The sequence below is a fragment of the Channa argus genome, chromosome 12 (genome assembly GCF_033026475.1).
Source record: "Channa argus isolate prfri chromosome 12, Channa argus male v1.0, whole genome shotgun sequence".
Taxonomy (NCBI): Eukaryota; Metazoa; Chordata; class Actinopteri; order Anabantiformes; family Channidae; genus Channa; species Channa argus.
This window is the reverse complement of record NC_090208.1, coordinates 24,897,445-24,918,602: the sequence shown is the minus strand read 5'-3', so window position 1 is coordinate 24,918,602 and position 21,158 is coordinate 24,897,445. Positions and strand designations below refer to the sequence as shown.

At 40.4% G+C, this 21,158-nt stretch overlaps 5 protein-coding genes across 5 annotated transcripts; 1 reads left to right on the top strand and 4 right to left on the bottom strand.

The window, feature by feature from the left end:
• Positions 1-7,513: 7,513 nt before the first annotated feature.
• LOC137137100 (histone H3) lies at positions 7,514-9,760 on the bottom strand. Its single transcript, XM_067522981.1, has one exon. It carries the CDS (start codon positions 9,671-9,673, stop codon positions 9,263-9,265), a length of 411 nt encoding a protein of 136 aa, XP_067379082.1. The 5' UTR covers positions 9,674-9,760; the 3' UTR covers positions 7,514-9,262.
• A 146-nt stretch (positions 9,761-9,906) lies between these two features.
• LOC137137104 (histone H2A-like) lies at positions 9,907-10,645 on the top strand. Its single transcript, XM_067522986.1, has one exon. It carries the CDS (start codon positions 10,055-10,057, stop codon positions 10,436-10,438), a length of 384 nt encoding a protein of 127 aa, XP_067379087.1. The 5' UTR covers positions 9,907-10,054; the 3' UTR covers positions 10,439-10,645.
• Positions 10,646-11,568: 923 nt separating this feature from the next.
• On the bottom strand, positions 11,569-12,899 carry LOC137137094 (histone H1-like). Its single transcript, XM_067522975.1, has one exon. The coding sequence runs from the start codon at positions 12,639-12,641 to the stop codon at positions 12,021-12,023; it is 621 nt and encodes a 206-aa protein (XP_067379076.1). The 5' UTR covers positions 12,642-12,899; the 3' UTR covers positions 11,569-12,020.
• Positions 12,900-13,830: 931 nt separating this feature from the next.
• On the bottom strand, positions 13,831-16,133 carry LOC137137098 (histone H2B 1/2-like). Its single transcript, XM_067522978.1, has one exon. The coding sequence runs from the start codon at positions 15,611-15,613 to the stop codon at positions 15,035-15,037; it is 579 nt and encodes a 192-aa protein (XP_067379079.1). The 5' UTR covers positions 15,614-16,133; the 3' UTR covers positions 13,831-15,034.
• A 131-nt stretch (positions 16,134-16,264) lies between these two features.
• On the bottom strand, positions 16,265-17,575 carry LOC137137112 (histone H4). Its single transcript, XM_067522994.1, has one exon. The coding sequence runs from the start codon at positions 17,514-17,516 to the stop codon at positions 17,205-17,207; it is 312 nt and encodes a 103-aa protein (XP_067379095.1). The 5' UTR covers positions 17,517-17,575; the 3' UTR covers positions 16,265-17,204.
• Positions 17,576-21,158: the final 3,583 nt, after the last annotated feature.

Genomic DNA, 21,158 nt, shown 5'->3' with positions numbered 1-21,158 from the left:
TCAGACACTTTATTAATCAGGAAGGAAATTTAAAGCATCCAGTAACCTGCCTAACGTAAAATGCTCCAATAGACAAAATTAAAAAACACAATAAAATATGAATAAAAGAAAACCAAATATGAATAGGAAGAGTAATGAATAGTAATAGTACACCCTTATACTAAGCCAATGAAGCTAAGTGAGCTTAACAGAAAAAGTGAACCATAAATAAATGTCAGGGTTGCAGGAGGACTAACATAATGAAACACAATACCACAGTGCAGGGTGCAACTATGCAGTCATGGGTCCAGCTTTGTGGTACTCACAGGGGTTAAACAGTCTGATAGCCTGGGGGACAACAGACTTCCTCGGTCTGTTTGTGGAACAAGATTGGGTCAGCAGTCTGCCACTGAAAACACTTTCTGTCTAGTGATGTTGCTGTGTAGAGGGTTGTTACCATTGTCCATTATGGCCAAGAGTTTATTGAGGGTTGTAATCTCAGCCACAGATGTTAGAGGCTCCAGTTCTGTTCCCAGCACAGAGGCAGCTATCTTCACCAGCATGTCTGCTGTGCAGCATCCCTCTTCTTAATGCTGCCTCCCAGCACACCACAGACTGGAAGAAACTTGATACCACTACGACCATCTCCTTGGTCTTGGAGATGCAGATAGTTAGGCCTACACCATGTCACAAAGTCTTCCACCAGGCTCCAGTTTTCCCCCTCAAGTTCATCCCTGATACACCCTATAGATGTGGCCAAAATTGGAGTTCCAAAATGTAGAGGGTAAAGAGGAGAGGAGATAGTCCCCGGTTGTGCCCTGTGCTGCTGACATACTGTGGTTTCCCTTGGAGTTAGTTTGTGATCCAGGTAACTAGGTGTGAGCCCACGCTCATCTCGGTTAGGTTAACTCTCAGTAGGAGGGGCAAAATGGTGAGGGAGACGGGGGTACCCTTGTCCATACCAGCATCCTGCTCTCGGCCTGTTGCCAGCCAGGAGAAATTACTCCATAGGAGACAGAGAGCTTTTGGCAGTTAGATTGGCACTCAAAGAATGGACACTGGTTGGAGGCAGCCCTGCATCCTTTAGTGGTACTCAGTCACCTCAGTCAGAGTGATCATCAGGTTTTTATTATGGAGGCCTCTGTGCTCTTGGGAACCTGCAATCCAAGAAAATTTTTTGTAGCCTTCCCTAGACCTTTGCCAGTCAAGAGAAATGGGAGAAATGGGACGCACCTGAGATAAATTTAGGTCTTGGGTATGAATACTTATATTTCAGGTTTTTCTTTGTAATAAATGTAGAGACATTTCTAAAATTCAGTTTGCACTTTGTCATCATGAAGTGTGTATTAATGTTCAAGATTTTGAACAACTGTAGTATCAGGCGGCAACACAACAAAATTGAAAAAAGTGAAAAGGGATTTAAAGATTTAAAACAACTGTTATCTTTAGTTTGAAGGTACGTTCACAATAGTAATATCTACGAAAGCTTTTTGCAACAGTGTATCTCTGCCTTGTTTGGGGTTCTTGTAGTCTGGTTTGGTGATCTGTCAGCTGTCATCACCACATTGACATCAGAGTGTGATGCCAAGTGAAAGTGTGCATTAGCTAAACGTACAGCTTAGCTTAGGCTTTGTTTCCATGACCTCCTGAAGTGGCCCAAATCTGTTCTTTTTGCGTCCAGTGATTCAGATCAAATTTTCAATGATCTGAACCAAATCAGATTATTTTAAATCATGATTTTTTTTATCCTTTACATATGTAAATGTTTAGATCTGACTAAAAATGTGAATTAAAACTTAAGGCCTGTGTTATTATTCCCTAATGAGTGTCTGTAAATAAAAATGATACATTTTGATGAACTGACATTTTGGTTATTAACTGTAATATTCTACATAATTGAAATATAACACCAGATCACTTAATGACAGACCAGAAGAGATGGATCTGAGAGCTGAGATAGTTAAAGTTCTCTGAGTGTTCTGTGAACATAATCCAAGACACAGTGTTTATATAAATGTTCTGTGTGGAAAAGCAGAACATTTATATATATATATATATATATATATATATATATACATTATTTATTTTTTATTAATTATTTTTTTTTACAGTTTACCATCCAGTATGAAAATGCATTTCTTACCTAACTGCAGTAAGTTTGCAGTACCTGATGTGCTTTTCTAGAGAACACATTTTCATACAAAACATACAGTGAGAATGTCTTTTTCATAAACACAAGCTGTTGATCTTCATATAAACTTTAACACTAATAAATGTGCATATTCAGTCCACAGAGCAGCATCATGATGAAAAGGATCTTGCTGGTTGTCTTTAGTCTCTCAGGTCAGTGAAATCTTTAATATTGTGATTATCTCCCCATTTGTTGTAGTATAAGATGATAATACAGAAATAATAACTGTTTTTTTTTATATTTAGTTTGGGTAAATATTTACTGAGAACATGTACTACAGTATAATTAAATTAGTTACTAATTAGAATGTTGATGATTACAATGGAGTTACATTTCACTCTAAGCAAAACTCAACTGTGAGGTCCCTCAGATCTGCAAGTCAACCATAGGAGCCCAGGGTCCCACACTCAAGGTGCATCATGTCCATTGGGGTTTCAGAGATGATGGGTGTTATGAAGTTTAAACCGAGCATCAGAAAGGGGAAGAAAAGTGACTTTGAGTGCACATTGTTGAATCTATGTCACTAAGAATTTAGTTCTGACAGCAGCAGAGTGTCAAACCTGGTATTAGGAAGGTGTATAGGAAAGTAGCCAGGGAGTGTTTATTAGAATGCAATGTACACTCCTGCAACACTCTTTGAGCGAGCATTAGCTCCCCGGGCACTTGTTGCTGCCCACTGCTCCCCCATGTAAATTGATTAAATGCAGAGATTGAATTTGATTGTGCATAAAAATGTATTAATTCTCAATGGCGACCAGTTAGATTCTCATTGTACATATGAAACAATTTGGACAATAAAATCAGCAGTAAGTCATCAAACGTCCTGATGAGATAAACTTTTTTCCCATATTAACTGTGCATCATATTATGAACCGGACTAGAGCAAAGAAGAAAAGTCCAAGAGCTGTTTGAGGATGAACATTTTATCAGTTTTTGTCTTGTTAATAGCTAAATCTTTCATTGTGTGGATTTTTCAATGTAATTATTTGTTTATTTTTACAGAAAAAGTTAACGGCTTTTAAAATACTTCTTAAGTAAAATAAACTAACAAAAAATCGAACAAAAAACTCAAATCTGAGGGCCCAATGGAAATGACAAACCACACCGTCTGATTACAGACGGTGTGGCAGACACATACCTGTTGTTAATGTCATTGCTGCTGTTTTCTCTGCTGTGATGCTGTTACAATGAGTCTGGCATTGTTCTAAATGTGTGCACTTATAGACAAGTATATCCAAGGCCTAAGTTGGCTGTCTCTTCACTGTTCTCTAATCAGCCACTTATTTGTATCTGTGTGAGAAATAAAAAAATAAAGGTTCTGCAGGCGGAACAAGTCTTCTGTGAACTACTGTTTTAGACACAAGCAAGCAGAAAAGACCAGAGTTACAGTACTAAGAAAGTGAGAGCATCCCCACTGCTCACCAGATATGAGCCAGATAAGCAGTGAGGGACAAAAACAAATCAGAAATCTGTCCGGGTTACAAAATAAGGAACAAAGACTGGAAAGCAGTTGTAGTTAAAGATCTGTCACTAAGAGAAAGCACAGCCCAGATGAAATACATTTGGTAATTAGCCACAGAAGCAAATGATTAAGAAAATAAACAGAGAGTAAAAGCTCAGAAGACACAATAAGAAGATAGACTGTCTAGAAAGGAATTTGGAGTCTGCAAAACAGGAAGTCAGGAAGACTCATGACAGTAAACCGGTTCTACTACAGTCTGTAGACTGGTTTATATACATGAAGCAAATTCTATAACATATTAACATTCTATTGTTAGATTTACACTGTCTTTTTTTAAAGTGATGCTTTTAGGACTTCAGTAATAAAACACTACATCAGGCAACTAGTAATCTGTAACCTATTACATTTTAAAAGTGATCTTTCCAAAACTGCTTATTTGTTCAAATGTGTAAAAAGAAACTTAGTTTGTGGATAAAATCTTTGTTCTCCTCACAGGTTGGAGTCTCTCCACCTGCCTCCTCGATCAGTACTACTATGTTCCTGATTTAAAGAATTGGACTGAAGCTCAGAGCTACTGCAGACAGAGATACACAGACCTGGCCACCATTGGAAACACTAAAGAAAAGAACCAACTTATCAACAAAGTTTTAACTGATGGTTACAAATCTCAGGTCTGGATTGGTTTGTACAACCAGATCAACTGGACGTGGTCAGATGGATACACAGGGAGTGGGGCTGATTTTAGGAACTGGGAAACTTCTCAAAATGAACCAGACCTCTATTCAGCTGATCAGTTCTGTGTGAGTGCCAAAAATGCCAAATGGTGGGATAATCATTGCAATGTTAAATTAGTGTTTATCTGTCAAAGAGGTAAAGAAAAAAAAAAAACACATGTTCATCTTAAAACATTTTAAATCTCAGTGCGCAAACTCATTTCATTTCTTTCCCCAAACTCAGGAACTGCAGGAACTCAGCTGGATCCTGATTTTGTTTTGGTGAATGCAACAATGAATTGGACCAGTGCTCAGAGCTACTGCAGGCAGAACTTCACAGATCTGGCTACTGTGACAAACAACCAACAGAACAATAAGATTCATAAGTTGTTGCCAAGTGGAGAAATGGCCTGGATTGGTCTTTTTAGAGATCGCAATTTCTATTGGTCTGATCAGAGCATCTTCTCATTCAGTGACTTTGATAGTGTTGAAAACAGAATTTACTCCCTGAACGTCGTATGTGGTGTTGCAGATTTGCAGGGATCCAAAAAATGGAAATTTTTGTCTTGTGACACAAGAAAACCATTTGTCTGCTACGCAAGTAAGTGTTTTGTTATCTGTCAGTGATAAAGAGGCAACTTCTCTTAAACGAAGTGATTTGTATTACCTCATCAGTCAAATTGGAGGATTCTTGATGGTTGTGGGTTATGCTGATTATGGATTTAATTATGAATTTGAATTGCTGATACTGGAGGAATTGATGTTCCCCGACTCCATAAAAAAGAAAAAAGAAAAGGGGTGAAAAATGTGATCATGGACTGCGATTCTTTTGCTGCTACTGTGGAAAATAAACTGGGGCAGATTGGAATGTGACTACAGGATATGAGTGATGGTGTTGTGATTTTGTGGTCAGAGTTGTAGAAATAATGTAACTTTTGAAAAAATATGCTTTACTTTATCAAATGTGGAAGAAAAGAGAGGTCTTTACTGCTTCCCCCCAGGGGACTGTGTGATTTGAGATTATTGGAAAATGTGTTTTCTAATAATAAAGGTTTCCAGCAACAAATTTAAAGAATGCAGCAGATATAATAGACTATAATAATAAACTATAGACACATTTTGTGTTATGAACAGGTGTCATAGATTTATTTAATTTTAAGTTTGTAATGTTGCTGCTTTAAGTGGTTGTATGAACATAGTAAATAAAGAGGGAGAGAGGGAGCATCCTGGTCTGGTTCCCAGATGAATTGTAAAAAGTGTGTTACCAAAGCACTTTTAGAGATTTAAATTTACAGAAATGGCAGGAAGACTTTAGCCATGACACTCTGCTCCCATACAACTCAGCTCAGGTTGTGAAAAATCTGTCAAGGAAAATGCAATTCACTATTCTGTTGTTGTGAAGCCATCACTGTCTCTTGATAATACTTTCAAACTGCCAGCTGAAGGAAACAACGTTAAGATGCTGTCTGAACTGATGCTGTATATGCTGATTCATAGAATCTAAGGTCACAATATCTAACCAACCTTGTTTCTTTGCCTGTGTCTAAGGGCCAATAAAGAGGCAGGTGATGAAGCTGAAAGTGAAGCTGGAGGACTCCTCTGTGGATTTGAATGATCCTGCTGTAAAAGCAGGGATTCTGAAAAAGGTACATGTCCAAAATCCAACTTGAGTGATGGCTGGAGGTCTAAACAATACTTAGAATACTTATTAAAATGTATAATACAAGTGTTTGCTTTCTGTGTTTTACCACTATAAAGTTTTAAAATATCTGTACACAAGTGCTTGTTGTGTGACTGTAGATCACAGGTTATTTCCTAAAACCCTCCAGCTATTTATGTCAACAACAGAAGAATCTTTGGATGGTTGTTTCAGTGTGGTTACTGTGTGTTTCCAGTTCCAGGACAGACTGGAGGAGAATGGACTGAGTGGAGTCACCCTGAAGTGGAGAGAACAGCCTGATGGGAAAGTTTTCCATAAGGAGAAAGAAGCTGATGTAACCCATGATAAATGTTGAGTTCACACCTGCTAATACATAAAGAACATGATCCTGTAGTTATCAGACACAATATTTAACTAGAAGCTGGTAAGAAAAGACTTGTCTTTACTCTTCAGGATTTCCACTTTTGTCACATTGTCTTTAGTCTTGCTTTGTTAACCACAGCCTCTTAAAATGTATAAATGTGCACTACTATTGAAACAAACCTATACAATACCACAAAATATTTTTTAGATCTATACTTATGAGGTCGGCTCTTTAAATCGGCAGCTCCTCCCCTTCCATCGCTCTCTCTGCCGTACACATGTAATTATGTTGATTATGTCAAGTCAACGGTCAGTTGCACTGGATTTAATCATCAACTTACCTAAATGACAATAGTTGCCTCCAGTTTTTTGTCTTTTCTACTTGCTGCCTCCCACTCGAGTAACAATGTCACTGCCTCATTTCTTGCAAATCTACTTGATGTGTTTTATTTATCTTGTTTTATTCACTCTGCAATTAACTAAAACTGTGCATTTTGTTAATAATTGAGTAAAGTTAAAATAGCTCCTGGATTTTATAGCTTAGCATCTTGGGTCATTTCTTGAAACAACATTCTTCTCAAAGCTCAATATACATTAGTCATAGCACAACATAACAAACAACATAACACAACACAATATAATTCATAATACCTTATATTACTACATAATCCAATAATTATGTGATTTTTTTTTTTAGGTTTTCTGACATCAAGACAGGGTCAAGAATTTTTTTTTATCACCTCTTGCTCTTCACTTTTACAAGAGAAGTTGTGATTTCTTTCCATTTATGACATAGTAGGAGTTTGTGTGGATATCTCAGCTTTAAACAGATGATAAATGTAAGTCTGTGTTGCTGTGTACTTTTTTAATACCTGACTACAATAAAAGAGCAAAGCTGCTTCTGTATAACTCACTGTCATACATTGTTACTGACAGCTGGTTACAAAGCTCATCAGCTCCCAGTGTTTTTTACTGGTTTCATACCAATGTACCCATGTAAACCTGAAGCAGCAAAAGTCCAAGTAGACAGAATTTGAATTTGAATTTTTTAAAAAGCCTTTTTTAAAGACTTAACTGAACAACAGGAGATAACTTGAATTCATTTTGTGCTTAATCAATTCTACAAATACAAGAATCGACAACATTGTGGAATAGAGGAATAACATCTGCATTGGAGGTATCCTGAAAGAAAGAAGCCAAACGCAGTAAACCATAAGGTGAAATGTAAAACAACTGCTGATTAATAAAATACAGTTAGAACAATTAGAAGCTGGTGCTTACAAGCCAAGACCTTCAGCTTTTAAGAGTAAAGGAAAAGAGGGAAATACTAAGAAGGACAGAAAAACTCACGGGTACTACGTTGAACATTAATGGGTACTTTATGGAAAAAGTTATTAAAACAATTGAAACAACTGAAGAGTGACAAGTGGCTCGTTTATTTATTGCATATTTATACATATTTAAAGTAAAACCAATGTACTGTCCACCAACTGTGTCCCTAGGAGATACATTAAATCATGATATTAATAACCCTATCTGGAAAGTGATATGTCGTTTAGCTCACCAAGAAAAACTGTTGCATCAGCAAACTTGAATTTGCACTAGCGCACTGTCACTAAAGGGATTTTGGAGTTTGTTTTCACAGTTTTCTTCAAGTTACTCTTCCTCATTGCATCTAAGGATCTGCCTACACTACCAGGACCAGACTCCACTCTTGCCCATAAAACCCCTGCCTCACCTCCAGACTCCGCTTGTCTCTCCACTCACTCTAGTAAGTCTTTTTTCATGTTCACACTTCATATCCCACAAGTCATTGCCAAGATGCTCATCTGCGTGTCCTCTCTCATAGACTGGAGTTCAGCACCACCTAGCGAGCACCAACTACTATATTTTATAATAAATTTCATTTAAACTGAGCAGTTGTGTCAAGCACCACATCGGGTTCAACCCTAAAACTAGTCCCTGTTTGTAGTAACTAATAAGTATCCCAAAGTGATTTCACTATGTTTAACACCAGTCTGGTCAAAATCTGATGATAAATGTCAAAGATATTATTCATTTGATAGATGTGGGAAATATATAATAAAGCTACAGTGACATAGAGGTGATTGCCTTAAAGATGGCATCTGTGTGATGGTCAAGATATTTATGACACCTAAAGGAATCCTGGATACAAAGTACCTCGATTATATGAGGGCTGTAACACTTGCATAGTTGCAAGGTGGACTGATGAGAACGTAGCTAAACATTTTACAGCCTGTGTGTCTATAAGTACAATCTAAATCTGAACATGACCATTTTCTTCAACAACTGCAGGATCAAGCTGCTGTTTGTGAATGAAATTATGGGTATGTTCAGTCCCTGGAGTTATCGCAGAGTAAACCACCATGCAACGGCCAACGTGGGGCTCATGGTCTACTGATGTGCAGAACTTAGGGCCAAGTGGATATTTGCCATGAATTGACATATGAACGCTGTTTCAGTTACTGGACAGATACTGGGTTAACCTTCCAAACCTGATTTACTGGGTGAGGAACATGTTTGATGTTGCAGAAATCAGGAAAATTGAGGTTTGTGCCCAGTGGAACCACATTTCCATATGTAAGCTACAGCATCTCTCAGGTTCCTATAAACATAAATTAAGTGCAGCAAAACATGAACTTTTGTAACGAGATAAAAAAAAAAAAATATTCACAGCTACTGTGCTAAAAAAAAAAAAAAAAAAAAAACACCTTTCTATGCGGCCTGTGAATCATTGTCTCTGCTTGGAAATTAGTAATGATGGAATTTGGAGTGGTACTAAAATGAGTGAAGGAGCAAAAGAGGAAGATTGTCTTTAGTTGAGAGTGAGGCGGCTCTTAAAAGAGCCTTTGGGGGTTTGTGGAGGAGACTGTTTAAGCCCTTTCTCCACGGATACGACGGGCCAGCTGGATGTCTTTGGGCATGATAGTCACCCTCTTGGCGTGGATGGCGCACAGGTTGGTGTCCTCGAACAGACCCACCAGATAAGCCTCGCTGGCCTCCTGCAGAGCCATGACAGCGGAGCTCTGGAAGCGCAGATCGGTTTTAAAGTCTTGGGCGATCTCCCGAACCAGGCGCTGGAAGGGAAGCTTACGGATCAGTAGCTCGGTGGACTTCTGGTAGCGACGGATCTCTCGGAGAGCCACGGTACCGGGCCTGTAACGGTGGGGCTTCTTGACTCCGCCGGTGGCCGGGGCGCTCTTCCGAGCGGCCTTGGTGGCCAGCTGCTTCCTGGGAGCTTTGCCTCCAGTAGACTTACGAGCGGTCTGCTTGGTTCTTGCCATTTCTTTGTCTTTACTCTGTCTTTTGAAAAGAGCAAAAGTGGAGTAAAAGCGGGAGACGCGTTGCTCTTAAACCGTTGGACCGGCTGTGGAGACGGTGACGCTGCGACCGAGCTCCGGCTCCTGATTGGTGAGCGGCTCCTCCTGGAGCTCAGCTCCGCCTGGAGGAGCGAGTCCCCGCCTAAAGCTGCTTATTGGCTAAAAGTCCTTTCAAAAGTTCCGCCACAAGCCCGAGCGGACCGCCCTCTGCTGAGCGGCTGGAAGCCTCTTTTCTGGTTGGTCTGACAGGAACCGTCCCGCGCCCTCTGCGGAAATATAAACGAGGGTTTGGGCTGTTGGAGCCACATTTCTCGGACTCTCGTCTCCATAAAGAAATACAAGAAAATGAGCGGTCGCGGCAAAACCGGTGGCAAAGCCAGAGCTAAGGCAAAGACCAGGTCCTCCCGTGCTGGACTCCAGTTCCCAGTCGGCCGTGTACACAGACTGCTGCGCAAAGGCAACTACGCCGAGCGAGTCGGTGCCGGAGCTCCCGTCTATCTGGCGGCTGTGCTGGAGTATCTGACCGCTGAGATCCTGGAGCTGGCTGGAAACGCTGCCCGCGACAACAAGAAGACCAGGATCATCCCCCGTCACCTGCAGCTGGCTGTGCGCAACGACGAGGAGCTCAACAAGCTGCTGGGCGGAGTGACCATCGCTCAGGGCGGTGTGCTGCCCAACATCCAGGCGGTGCTGCTGCCCAAGAAGACCGAGAAACCCGCCAAGAAGTAAACGGGGAGCGGCTTCAACAACACAACGGCTCTTTTCAGAGCCACGCACATCCAAACTAAAGAGCAACTTCTCTCTTGTTCTTGCGGATCATTGTCCGCATGTTGATCACATATTCAATCTAATACAGATTTAGATACTATAGATGTGAGTTACAGAGTACGACTTTCATCCTTACCACAAAAATTTTGATAAATCTATCAAACAGCTGCTGTTCTTCAAAGCTAGAGTAGAAAGAGAAATATTGTACAGCAAATAAGCAGAAATCGTTTAACAGTCTTTGATATGAGCTCATCTGGTTACAGCAATGATTAAAATCTTTCATTTCCTGCTGAAATATGTGCTACTACAGTATCTACACGATGCACTACATCAACTTATGTGTGGAGAACACTGTACCCATCAGATGTTTGTGTGTTTTTTTTTTTTTTTGTCCTTCTGGCTTATTCTGAGTTCAGTGTCGCCACAGCGGATCATTGTCCGCATTTTGATTTTGGCAGTTTTTACGCTGGATACCCTTCCTGACACAACCAATTTCTACCAGGCTTAGACCGGCACTGCACAGCTGGGGATGGGAATAGGCTGTTAGGGGTTCAGTGTCTTGCTCAGAGAAACTTCGACATGTAGCCAGGGCTGAGGATCGAACCACTGACCCTACCTTACCAACTGCCAACTTCTCTCAATATCCAACAATATTCATTCGGACACATCATATAGTGACACATAACCATGTAGCTACATCTCTCACAAACAACAGAATCTCATTTCTAGCAAATGTATCTTAGTAACCTACAACCACTGTGTAGAAGTAGTGTGACAGTTGACTGATGTTGGGAGTTTGTAAATCCTGGATAAACTACATTTATTAACCAGCTCCTCTCGTACAACAAAGTTCATCTCCGCTTAAAATGACCTTCTTTATATTTTATTCTTATATTTTACTATGTGCTGGATGAACGGACGCGCGCCCCTTCTTATGTTTGTAGGGCTATAAATATTCTATATATTATATTAATGTATATATAATTATGATGTCACCTGATGAGCTCCTATCAAAGACTTTTATATTAAACAGTTTCCGCTTATTTACTGTACAACTCTTCCCTTTCTACTCCAGCTTTGAAAAACAGCAGCTGTTTGATAGATTTATTCATTTTTTGTGCTAAAGATGAAATGATTTCTCTGTAACTCACCATCTACACCATGCACCACACACATGCACAGACTTTCCACCTGTTAGTGATGCTGTGATTTAAACCAACAACGATCAAAAACTATTCAATATAGTTTTGTAATAAACAAGGAGTTAGAATGATTATTATATGTAGAGATGAATACAAAGGAGCAGGGTTGGAACTAAGCTTTGTCTTTTTCCTACAGCCTGTCTGTCTCATTTGAGGACATCACGTGTCAAATAAAAGATCACTGACTGCAAATTGTACAAACAGTGTGAGGTAATTATATATAAAATTTACACATGTACATAGTAAAACACGAATATTCCTAATGAGGACACGGCTCTTCAGTGGTTGTGTGGCTCTTAAAAGAGCCTTTTTAGTGGAAACTGTTCCAGACTTAGCTCCGCTCACTTCTTCTTAGGAGCTGCCTTCTTGGCTTTGACAGTTTTCTTAACGGGGGTCTTGGTCTTCTTGGCTGCAGGAACCTTCTTCAGCACCTTCTTCGGGCTCTTGGCGGCCTTCTTCGGGCTCTTGGCGGCCTTCTTCGGGCTTTTTGTGGCCTTCTTCGGGCTCTTTGCGGCCTTCTTGACCGCTGCGGGTTTCTTGACCTTCTTGGGGGATTTTTTAGCGGCAGTCGGCTTCTTTGCTGCTGCTGCTTTGGGCTTTTTAGCGGCTGCAGGTTTCTTGGCTTTAGGAGCCGCTTTCTTGGCCGGCGCCTTGCTCTTGGTCTCAGCCTTCTTGTTGATCTTGAAGGAGCCGGACGCTCCGGTGCCCTTGGTCTGGATCAGAGCCCCCTTTGTCACCAGGCTCTTGATGGCGGTGTTGACGCGGGCTTTGTTCTTGTCCACATCGTAGCCTCCGGCAGCCAGGACCTTCTTGAGGGCAGCAGCCGACACGCCGCTCCGCTCCTTGGAGGCGGCAACGGCTTTGACGATCAGCTCCCCGACGCTGGGACCGCTCTTCTTGGGCTTAACGACCTTCTTCTTGGCGGCTTTGGCCGGAGCTACTGCTGGTGCTTCTTCTACCATTTTGTCCTCACGACACGACGAGAGTTCGAGTTTGGAAAAAGCCGCAGCAGGAGCTGCACTTAAACACACCGTGAGAACCGTGGAGACTCAGCCAGCCCGGGGCTCCTCTGAGGGCTGAGATCACCGGGACACTTGTGTTTTCTGTGGCCAGAAAAAAGTAGAAAAAGTCCTCGGTGGAGCCCCGCTGAATACGGACATTTAATGGAAGCGAGAGCGGACATGTGTCTCTTCATGTCCAGCTCCTGAAGAGCTCTGATGCTCGCTGCATTTGGTTTGTGGAGCCTCCAAACTTCCCCTTTTCAGCGCTTTGACCAGCGCTGCTCTGCTTATTTCTCTCCTAACATGATGCAAATGGATCCAAACCGGACCAGAACCGCTTTTGTCGCTGGTCCACGTGTTCCTCCAGGGACTAAAAGTCAAATTGAACAAGTGTTGATGATCTTTGTGGAAGAAAGTGAAGTTGTTGTGGTCGCAGCAAACACACTGATGACGCAGTTGAGCCAGACTTGCTCTGCGGCCTGAGGACAACTTGTTTTCTGATCAAACTGCAACATTTCTCTGCAGAAATCAGCCATTCGATCTGACCCCAGCTATATTTAATCTAGGACCAAAAAGCACGAACAGAGCGAGGACGTTGTCCCTGATGAACGGGAACAACTGAAAGGGAAAAACTCAGGTGTCTCCACGTCAGAGACCAAATCATTGTGTGTGACAGACGGTGACGCCACTGAGGCTCATTAATGCTGAAGACAGTTTAAGACAAATTCTGTCTCCTTTGGTTTACTGAGATTATTTTGACTTTGACTATATATTTGACAGTTAATGTGTCGCATGGCAGTTTAGACCTGTTTGGTTACTAGTTCGGATTCAATGTGTTTTCAGCTTTTTAAACACATTTTTCACGTCTTTCTCAAACCTAATAAATGAAAGTTCCCTAATGCAGAGACAACAGAGTGGCTCATATGTCAGGGACACACGCAGTGGCAGCCGTCTCACTGCTGTATCTGTTATTAAAAACAGTCAAATTTAGTGTCATCACTCAAACATGTCAACAGTAAGAATCTGAGACAAACCAAACATGTTAACATTAAACATAAGTTTCTTCTTAATCAAACAAAACATTTTAATCTTTTGTTTGATTAAAAACTTCATTGATCCCATCAAGCAGAAACTGGAAAATAAAACCACTTATAATAAAACATGAATAAACACATTCAGCACCGTCGTCCTCTTTAAAATCCTCCTCTTAGCAAACAAAGAGTGCGTTGCATTAATTTGGGGGCAACTACAGCAGTAAAAGAGAGAAAACAAATGTAGGTCATTTTTAAAAAGCGCTTTAGCATCATTAGATGATTTCAGGTCTTTTGCTGTCGCTGAGCTGCCAGTTACTTCAGAATGTTGTATAGGCCACTCCCAATTTTCTTTTGACCTCTCTGGTGGGTGGATTTTGGTTTTTCATCCTAACAATGGCCTCCTTCTCTTGCATAAACAGCTCTTTGGACCTCATGTTCAGAGTTCCAGTGAATGGTAAATGTTCTGTTGGGGTCCAGTGTCTTGCTCAAGGACACTTCGACATGTGACTGGAGGAGCCGGGGATTGAAACAACAACTGCGAGATTAGTGGACAACCGCTCTACCTTCCTGCACCACAGTCGCCCACAGCTACCAAATGCAAATGGATCAGTCATGGAGTAACAAGGACACACCTGACCACTGCTTAGCAGACAATGTTTTACTTATGAGCCTCCAAAAATGTTGGTGCATGTTTGTAAATGGCTTTAACTCCTGAGTGGTTAAAGCTACATTTCTGTTGAACCCCATGATTTAAAGCTGAAAATCTTTGTACAGATGTTGTGTTTTATTTCAAGTTCAATGTGGTGGTGTACAGTCTGTAAAAAAATACACAGTTACATATGATTGTATATAGACAGTGAGTGAATAAATGTATTATTTTGATTTCAGGACATTTACTTGTAACAGTGTTTCTGCATTGAGGTAATAATACATTTACTTCAGGAATTTCAGTAACCTACTTTGTGTCACATCTCTTATATAGAAGAAAAGTGGATAATTGAAATCTGGAACAAGCAGAAACATAGAATGTGTGGCAAAAGTTATTCCATAATGTTTTGAACAGAATCGGCTCCAAAGGAAGAGATCTGTGAACCCAGTTAGGATGCAGCATTTTACCTTTATATTTGAAACAGGACATTATGTGTAGCATTGAAGAAAATTAATAAGTTAGATTCAATAATTTGCTCAAGTTAACCGATTTGACTTTGTATCAACAGTTTGTCAGTAGCACAAGTAGGAAACATGGGTCTTTAGTTGGACAGTACGTGGCTCTTAAAAGAGCCTTTGGGTTGAGGTGTGGAGCAGCAGCAGCACAGCTGGTTACTTGGAGCTGGTGTACTTGGTCACGGCCTTGGTTCCCTCAGACACGGCGTGCTTGGCCAGCTCACCGGGCAGCAGCAGCCTCACGGCGGTCTGGATCTCCCTGGAGGTGATGGTGGAGCGCTTGTTGTAGTGCGCCAGCCGGGAAGCTTCACCGGCGATGCGCTCAAAGATGTCGCTCACAAACGAGTTCATGATGCTCATGGCCTTGGAGGAGATGCCGGTGTCGGGGTGGACCTGCTTCAGGACCTTGTACACGTAGATGGCGTAGCTCTCCTTCCTGGTCTTTCTCTTCTTCTTGCCGGTCTTGGTGGCGCTCTTAGAGACGGCTTTCTTCGAACCCTTCTTCGGTGCCTTCACTGGATCAGGCATTTTACAGACTTTCTCTGAACCAAAGCTATTCTGAGAATGAAAGTGATGAAGCCGAGATGGAGGATTTGTTTTCCCTTCATGCAAATACAGCTGTGATGTTGCTTGCACAGCATTGGCTGAGACTTTCAAGGCGATTGCGCATGTGTCACACAAACGGCCAATAAACTTCCTCTGTGAGGAGACTGAAAAAGAAGAGTTACGTTGCATCGTCCAACTCCACAATATCCAAATAATGACAAAGTTTCAAAAATTATCAGTGAGACGTTTTCTTTGAACCTATTATCCATAAATCTGCTGCACAGTGACAGTGTTTACATGCAGAGTCCCTGACACATAAACACAGAAATAATAAATAGTGTTTTGATAACAGTGTCAAACTATCACACTGATAATAATTAGAACACAACTATGTATCAGAATAAAGTCAATATGACCCCTCACGTTTTTTTAAATGTCTGTTTTCTTTTATGATATTCTGTCAGATGGAAATTTATGTTCGTAGGTGAAAACAATGAAGTCCATACATCATGGACAGTCACAAATGGAATATATCTCTTATAAAACACGACTAAATATAGTAAAAATCCTTCTCTCCAAACCTTAGTTTATGTCAATTCATCCTCTTTGAATAGGAAAAAAAGAATCCAGTTGAAAAAAATTGTATAGTGAAAGAAACAGGGATAATAAACAGTGTAAAACTAAAGAAGAATAAATACGGAAAATACACTTTACAAAACAACATGGTAAAAAGCCTCTTTTCCAAACCTTATCTTCTCTAAATAAGAAAATATAATCCAGTAAAAAAAAAAATAAAAAAAAAGTGCAACCTTGATATTAAGAAGTTACAAATTGAGAAATTTAGTAAAATGAAAATGGAGTTCCTGTTACTGTGGATTTAAAATAGTAATAAAAGATGAACCATGACTCCAAAGAAAAGTAGAAAAGTCTTTGTATTGCAGCAGTGACCTTTGTTTTATTTCTGCTGTTCTGGGTTTGGAGTAGTGATGGGCGGATCGATACCAAAAAAATCAATAATTCGATCTTGAAGGCCAATTTTTAAATATCGATTCTCAAGTTAAAATGTCAATATTTTCTGCTTATTTATTCATATTTTCTCTGCAGTCAAATCCGAATGTTTTCTGCTCCTTCTACATCAATTTGTAATCTATTTGTGATGTACCGCATAGGAACTACTTTTCCTTCCGCCGAACCGCCCCATGATCCACCCTCTTCATCTAAACTTCTCTGACACGTGCTCGGACCAGAGACCATGTGTTATTTTTATTCACGGACTACTTTGCTATGAACCATCTGGTTATTTGAAATAATGTAAATGTTAATAATGCCAATAGGTTGAACAATGTTTTTTTTTTATTAATTATTCCCTGTACGTGCTCGTGTTTCATCGTGATCAGATGACAGATTTAACAACACTCGGTATCAGAGCGATATCACCAAACTAGCCAAGGTATCGGATGGAATATGAAATCACTGGTATCGCCCATCACTGGTATGGAGGGAGCAGCTATAAGTAGTTTCCACTGATAATTAATACTAAATAAACTAAAACTGACATAACTATAGCAAAGAATTAACCTCAATTTTCTGACATCACAATAAAATCCCAGATGTGTAACAGCGTAATAAAACCCTTAACATTTGCACATTCTGACTTTTAGATATTCACAGTACATGTTCAGTTTAAATTTCTATTGTGCACATTGAGGAAAGTGACTCTTCAGATGAGGTGGCGGCTCTTAAAAGAGCCTTTGTGTTTGCGTTCTGCCGTGGATCAGCTTTAGCTTCCGAAGCCGTACAGGGTGCGGCCCTGTCTCTTCAGAGCGTAGACCACGTCCATGGCGGTCACCGTCTTCCTCTTGGCGTGCTCGGTGTAGGTGACGGCATCACGGATCACGTTCTCCAGAAAAACCTTGAGAACACCGCGGGTCTCCTCATAGATCAGACCGGAGATCCGCTTCACGCCACCGCGGCGAGCCAGACGGCGGATGGCGGGTTTGGTGATTCCCTGGATGTTATCACGGAGAACTTTCCGGTGACGCTTGGCGCCTCCTTTGCCGAGTCCTTTACCTCCTTTGCCGCGACCGCTCATTTTTGTTACAACAGAGAACAATGAGAAGCGGGGGGACAGAGCTTCGGCTTTAAGGCGTCTCTGTGGACGTAGTTGAAGACAGGAGGTGGAGGTGGGGGTGAGGCTGGGTGGAGCCAAACTCAGCAACAGTCCGCTCAAAGGACGAACTTTAATACTGTGCTGCTGCCAATGATCCTTCCATAGTTATGTTGTACGTTCCACTCGTGTTCATACACAAAACATTTCAGAGAATTTCATTCAAAGCACTTGCACTTTTTGACTTGTTGAATGCAGTACGCAGTATTTGTGTGACTCTGTATCAGCCATTGCTGTAGCAAAAGGCATTGTGTTTTTTGGTTGGTCTTTTCATTCTTGCAAACAAGAATACAGAAAGAAGCAGAAAGATACAGAAGCAAAGATGATGAATGTTCCTAGAGACACCATTGGAAACTTTATATATAAAGCATCTTTCATACAGATTAATGCAATTTAAAGTACTTTACAGATGATTGAAAGATGATAAAAAAGTGAACCAAGCAAAGACAAAAGATAAAAACAGTGTTAATAATGCCCATTAAACAAGAGTATTTCAAATAAATAATAACTAATGCACACAAACGAAAGAATATCATTTTTGTTTTGTTTTATCTTAAATGAATGAAAAATGACAACACAATAAAAAAAACTAAATTGAGATACAAAATCGATGAAAAAACAATGATGAATAAAACATATAAATGACAAAAAAATAAAATAAAGTGATAGAAAACATTTAGCCTTTCTCTTGTTCTATGATCCTCAGGCTGTTCCAGTTGCTCGGAGCAAAAACACTAGAAGTTGCCTCACCAAAAGTTATTATCCTGCACTTTGGAACAACTAAAAGACTTGAAATTTAAGCATCTAGTATCTACCCATCTTAAAATGTTAAAATAGCTCCTCCTACAGTAACTGTATTGTTTCACTTGTTTCTGCACAGTGTTGGGTTTCTGCTGAAGGACTGTTCACGATCAATCTTACCTCTTACTTTACTCAAATAATAAGTGCTGCTGGAGGTTTCACCCGTTAAAGGGTGTTTTTCCTCTGCACCGTTGCCTAGGGCTTGCTGAAGGGGGAATTATTGGGTTTTCTCTATATATATTTATAGTTATAATTGTATTCTGTAAAGTGCCTTCAGATGACTTTGTTGAAAAGTGGCGCAATATAAATAAAGTTGAATTGAATTGAATTGAAAATGTGAACCTACCAAATAGATTATTTTAAAGCAGATCTTGAACACTTTCAAATTTGGTCCTAGATTCTATTCATGTCTGATGGAATTCATGTTGCTTTTTTAATCCAGGAGAGCAACAGAAGAAAGGAGGGGGAGATGAGGAAATGTCAGAGCTGTTTGACATTCGTGAATAAACTTCTGTTCTTTTGCCTGATCTGAGAGATCAGTTTGTTGGTTGATAGTTAAGGTTCACTGAGTGTTCCGTGAACATAAACCAAGATACAGCACAGCATTTGCATACTGTATATATATAAATATATAGTATGTGGCCTCAATGGAAAAGCAGAACCTCTATTTAACAGTTTGAAAGCCTGTATGAAAATGCCTCACTTAATAACTGTACTGCCTTTGTAGTAGCTGACATTCTAGAGAAAACATTTTCATATAACCAGTGGAATGTCTTTTGCGTAAACACAAACTAGTGATCTTCCTATATATGCACATGTAGATCGGTATATTCAGTCCACAGAGCAGCATCATGATGAAAAGGATCTTGCTGGTTGCCTTTAGTCTCTCAGGTCAGTGAAATCTTTAATGCTGTGATTATCTGCCAATTTGTTGCAGTATAAGATGATAATGCAAAAATAACTTTTTTCTTTTTCATATATGTGGTTTGGATAAATATTTGATAGTTACCGAGAAAATGTACAATAGTATAATTAAAGTAGTTACTAATCAGAATGTTGATGATTACAATGGGGTTACATTTGAAAAAAGTGAACTCTAAGGTCCCTCAGATCTGCAAGCTATTCAAAGGAGACCAGGGTTGCTTCAGACGTGGTGTTCAATTCAACTTTATTTATATAGTGCTAATTCAGAACAAAGTCATCTCAGGGCACAGAATAAAATCAAGATTATAAAGATGTATGGAGAGAACCCAACAATTCCCCCTGGAGCAAGCCATAGGCAACATTGGAGAGGAAAAACTCCCTTTAACCGAAGAAACCTCCGGCAGAACCAGGCTCAGGGTGGACGGCCATCTGCCTTGACCGGTTGGGATGAGTGGAAAAGGGGAGAGAGGAAAGAACAGAGCAACAAAAAGCAACAAGAAAACATTGGGCAGATTGGTGGGACCAGTAGCTGCACGCTGGAAAACACAGATTCAAAGCCGGGGACAGCTGCAGAAAGGGACAGAGAGAGGGGGACAGAGAAAGAGAAAGATAAGTACAGGAGAGAACACACAGAGTTAATGACATACAGTGTTAACAATTGCGGGGTGAGAGGAGAGGAGAGAGGGTCAAGAGGAGGAAAGGAGCTCAGTGCATTGGGGGGTGGGTCCCCCAGCAGTCTAAGCCTATAGCTGCATAACTATAACTAACTATATACTTTATTAAAGAGGAAAGTTTTAAGCCTAGACTTAAAGTAGAGAGGGTGTCTGCTTCCTGAATCTGAACTGGGAGCTGGTTCCATAGGAGAGAAGCTTGATAGCTAAATGCTCTGCCTCCCATTCTACCTTTGGAAATTCTGGGAACCACAAGTAGGCCTGCATTCTGAGATTGAAGTGGTCTAATGGGATGCTATGGTGCTATCAGGTCTTTTATATATAATGGAGCTTGACCATTCAGAGCTGTATATGTAAGAAGCAGGGTTTTAAATTCTATTCTACATTTAATGGGAAGCCAATGGAGAGAAGCTAGTGAAGGTGAAATATGATCTCTCTTGCTAGTTCCAGTCAGCACTCTAGCTGCAGCATTTTGGATTAATTGCAGGCTCTTTAGGCAGTTACTGGTGCATCTTGAAAGTAGGGAATTACAGTAGTCCAACCTAGAGGTAACAAATACATGGACCAGTTTTTTAGGCATCACTTTGAGACAGAATGCTCCTAATTTTGGCAATGTTCCGTAGGTGGAAGAAGGCTGCTCTAGAGGTGTGTTTTATGTGTGAGGTAAAGGACAAATCTTGTTAAAAAATAACTCCAAGGTTCCTTGCAGTAGTACTGGAGGCCAGACTTATGCCATCTAGAGTAACAATATGGTTGGACATCATGTCTCTGAGATTTTTGGGCCCAGGAAGAACAGGAAGTCAGTCAGAATCATGACAGTAGTCTACTACAGTCTATAGACTGGCTTATATACATGCACCAAAATAACTCAGAACAAACAGGTACCTATACCCGCTTACCGAGTACTGTTGTTAGATTTACACTGCCTGGTTTAAGTCGATGCATTAAGGACATCAGTAGTTGAAACATCACGTATTACATTTTAACCGGTAACTAGTAATCTGTAACCTATTACACTTTACATTTCCAAACTGCTTACTGGTTCAAATATATACAAAGAAACTCAGGCTGTGGATAAAATCTTTGTTCTCCTCACAGGTTGGAGTCTCTCCACCTGCCTCCTCCATCAGTATCACTATGTTCCTGATTTAAAGAATTGGACTGAAGCTCA

What these genes read in the sequence shown, in the direction of transcription:
- LOC137137100 (XM_067522981.1), bottom strand. Translation starts at nt 9,673, where the DNA reads ATGGCAAGAACCAAGCAGACCGCTCGTAAGTCTACTGGAGGCAAAGCT.
- LOC137137104 (XM_067522986.1), top strand. Translation starts at nt 10,055, where the DNA reads ATGAGCGGTCGCGGCAAAACCGGTGGCAAAGCCAGAGCTAAGGCAAAG.
- LOC137137094 (XM_067522975.1), bottom strand. Translation starts at nt 12,641, where the DNA reads ATGGTAGAAGAAGCACCAGCAGTAGCTCCGGCCAAAGCCGCCAAGAAG.
- LOC137137098 (XM_067522978.1), bottom strand. Translation starts at nt 15,613, where the DNA reads ATGCAACGTAACTCTTCTTTTTCAGTCTCCTCACAGAGGAAGTTTATT.
- LOC137137112 (XM_067522994.1), bottom strand. Translation starts at nt 17,516, where the DNA reads ATGAGCGGTCGCGGCAAAGGAGGTAAAGGACTCGGCAAAGGAGGCGCC.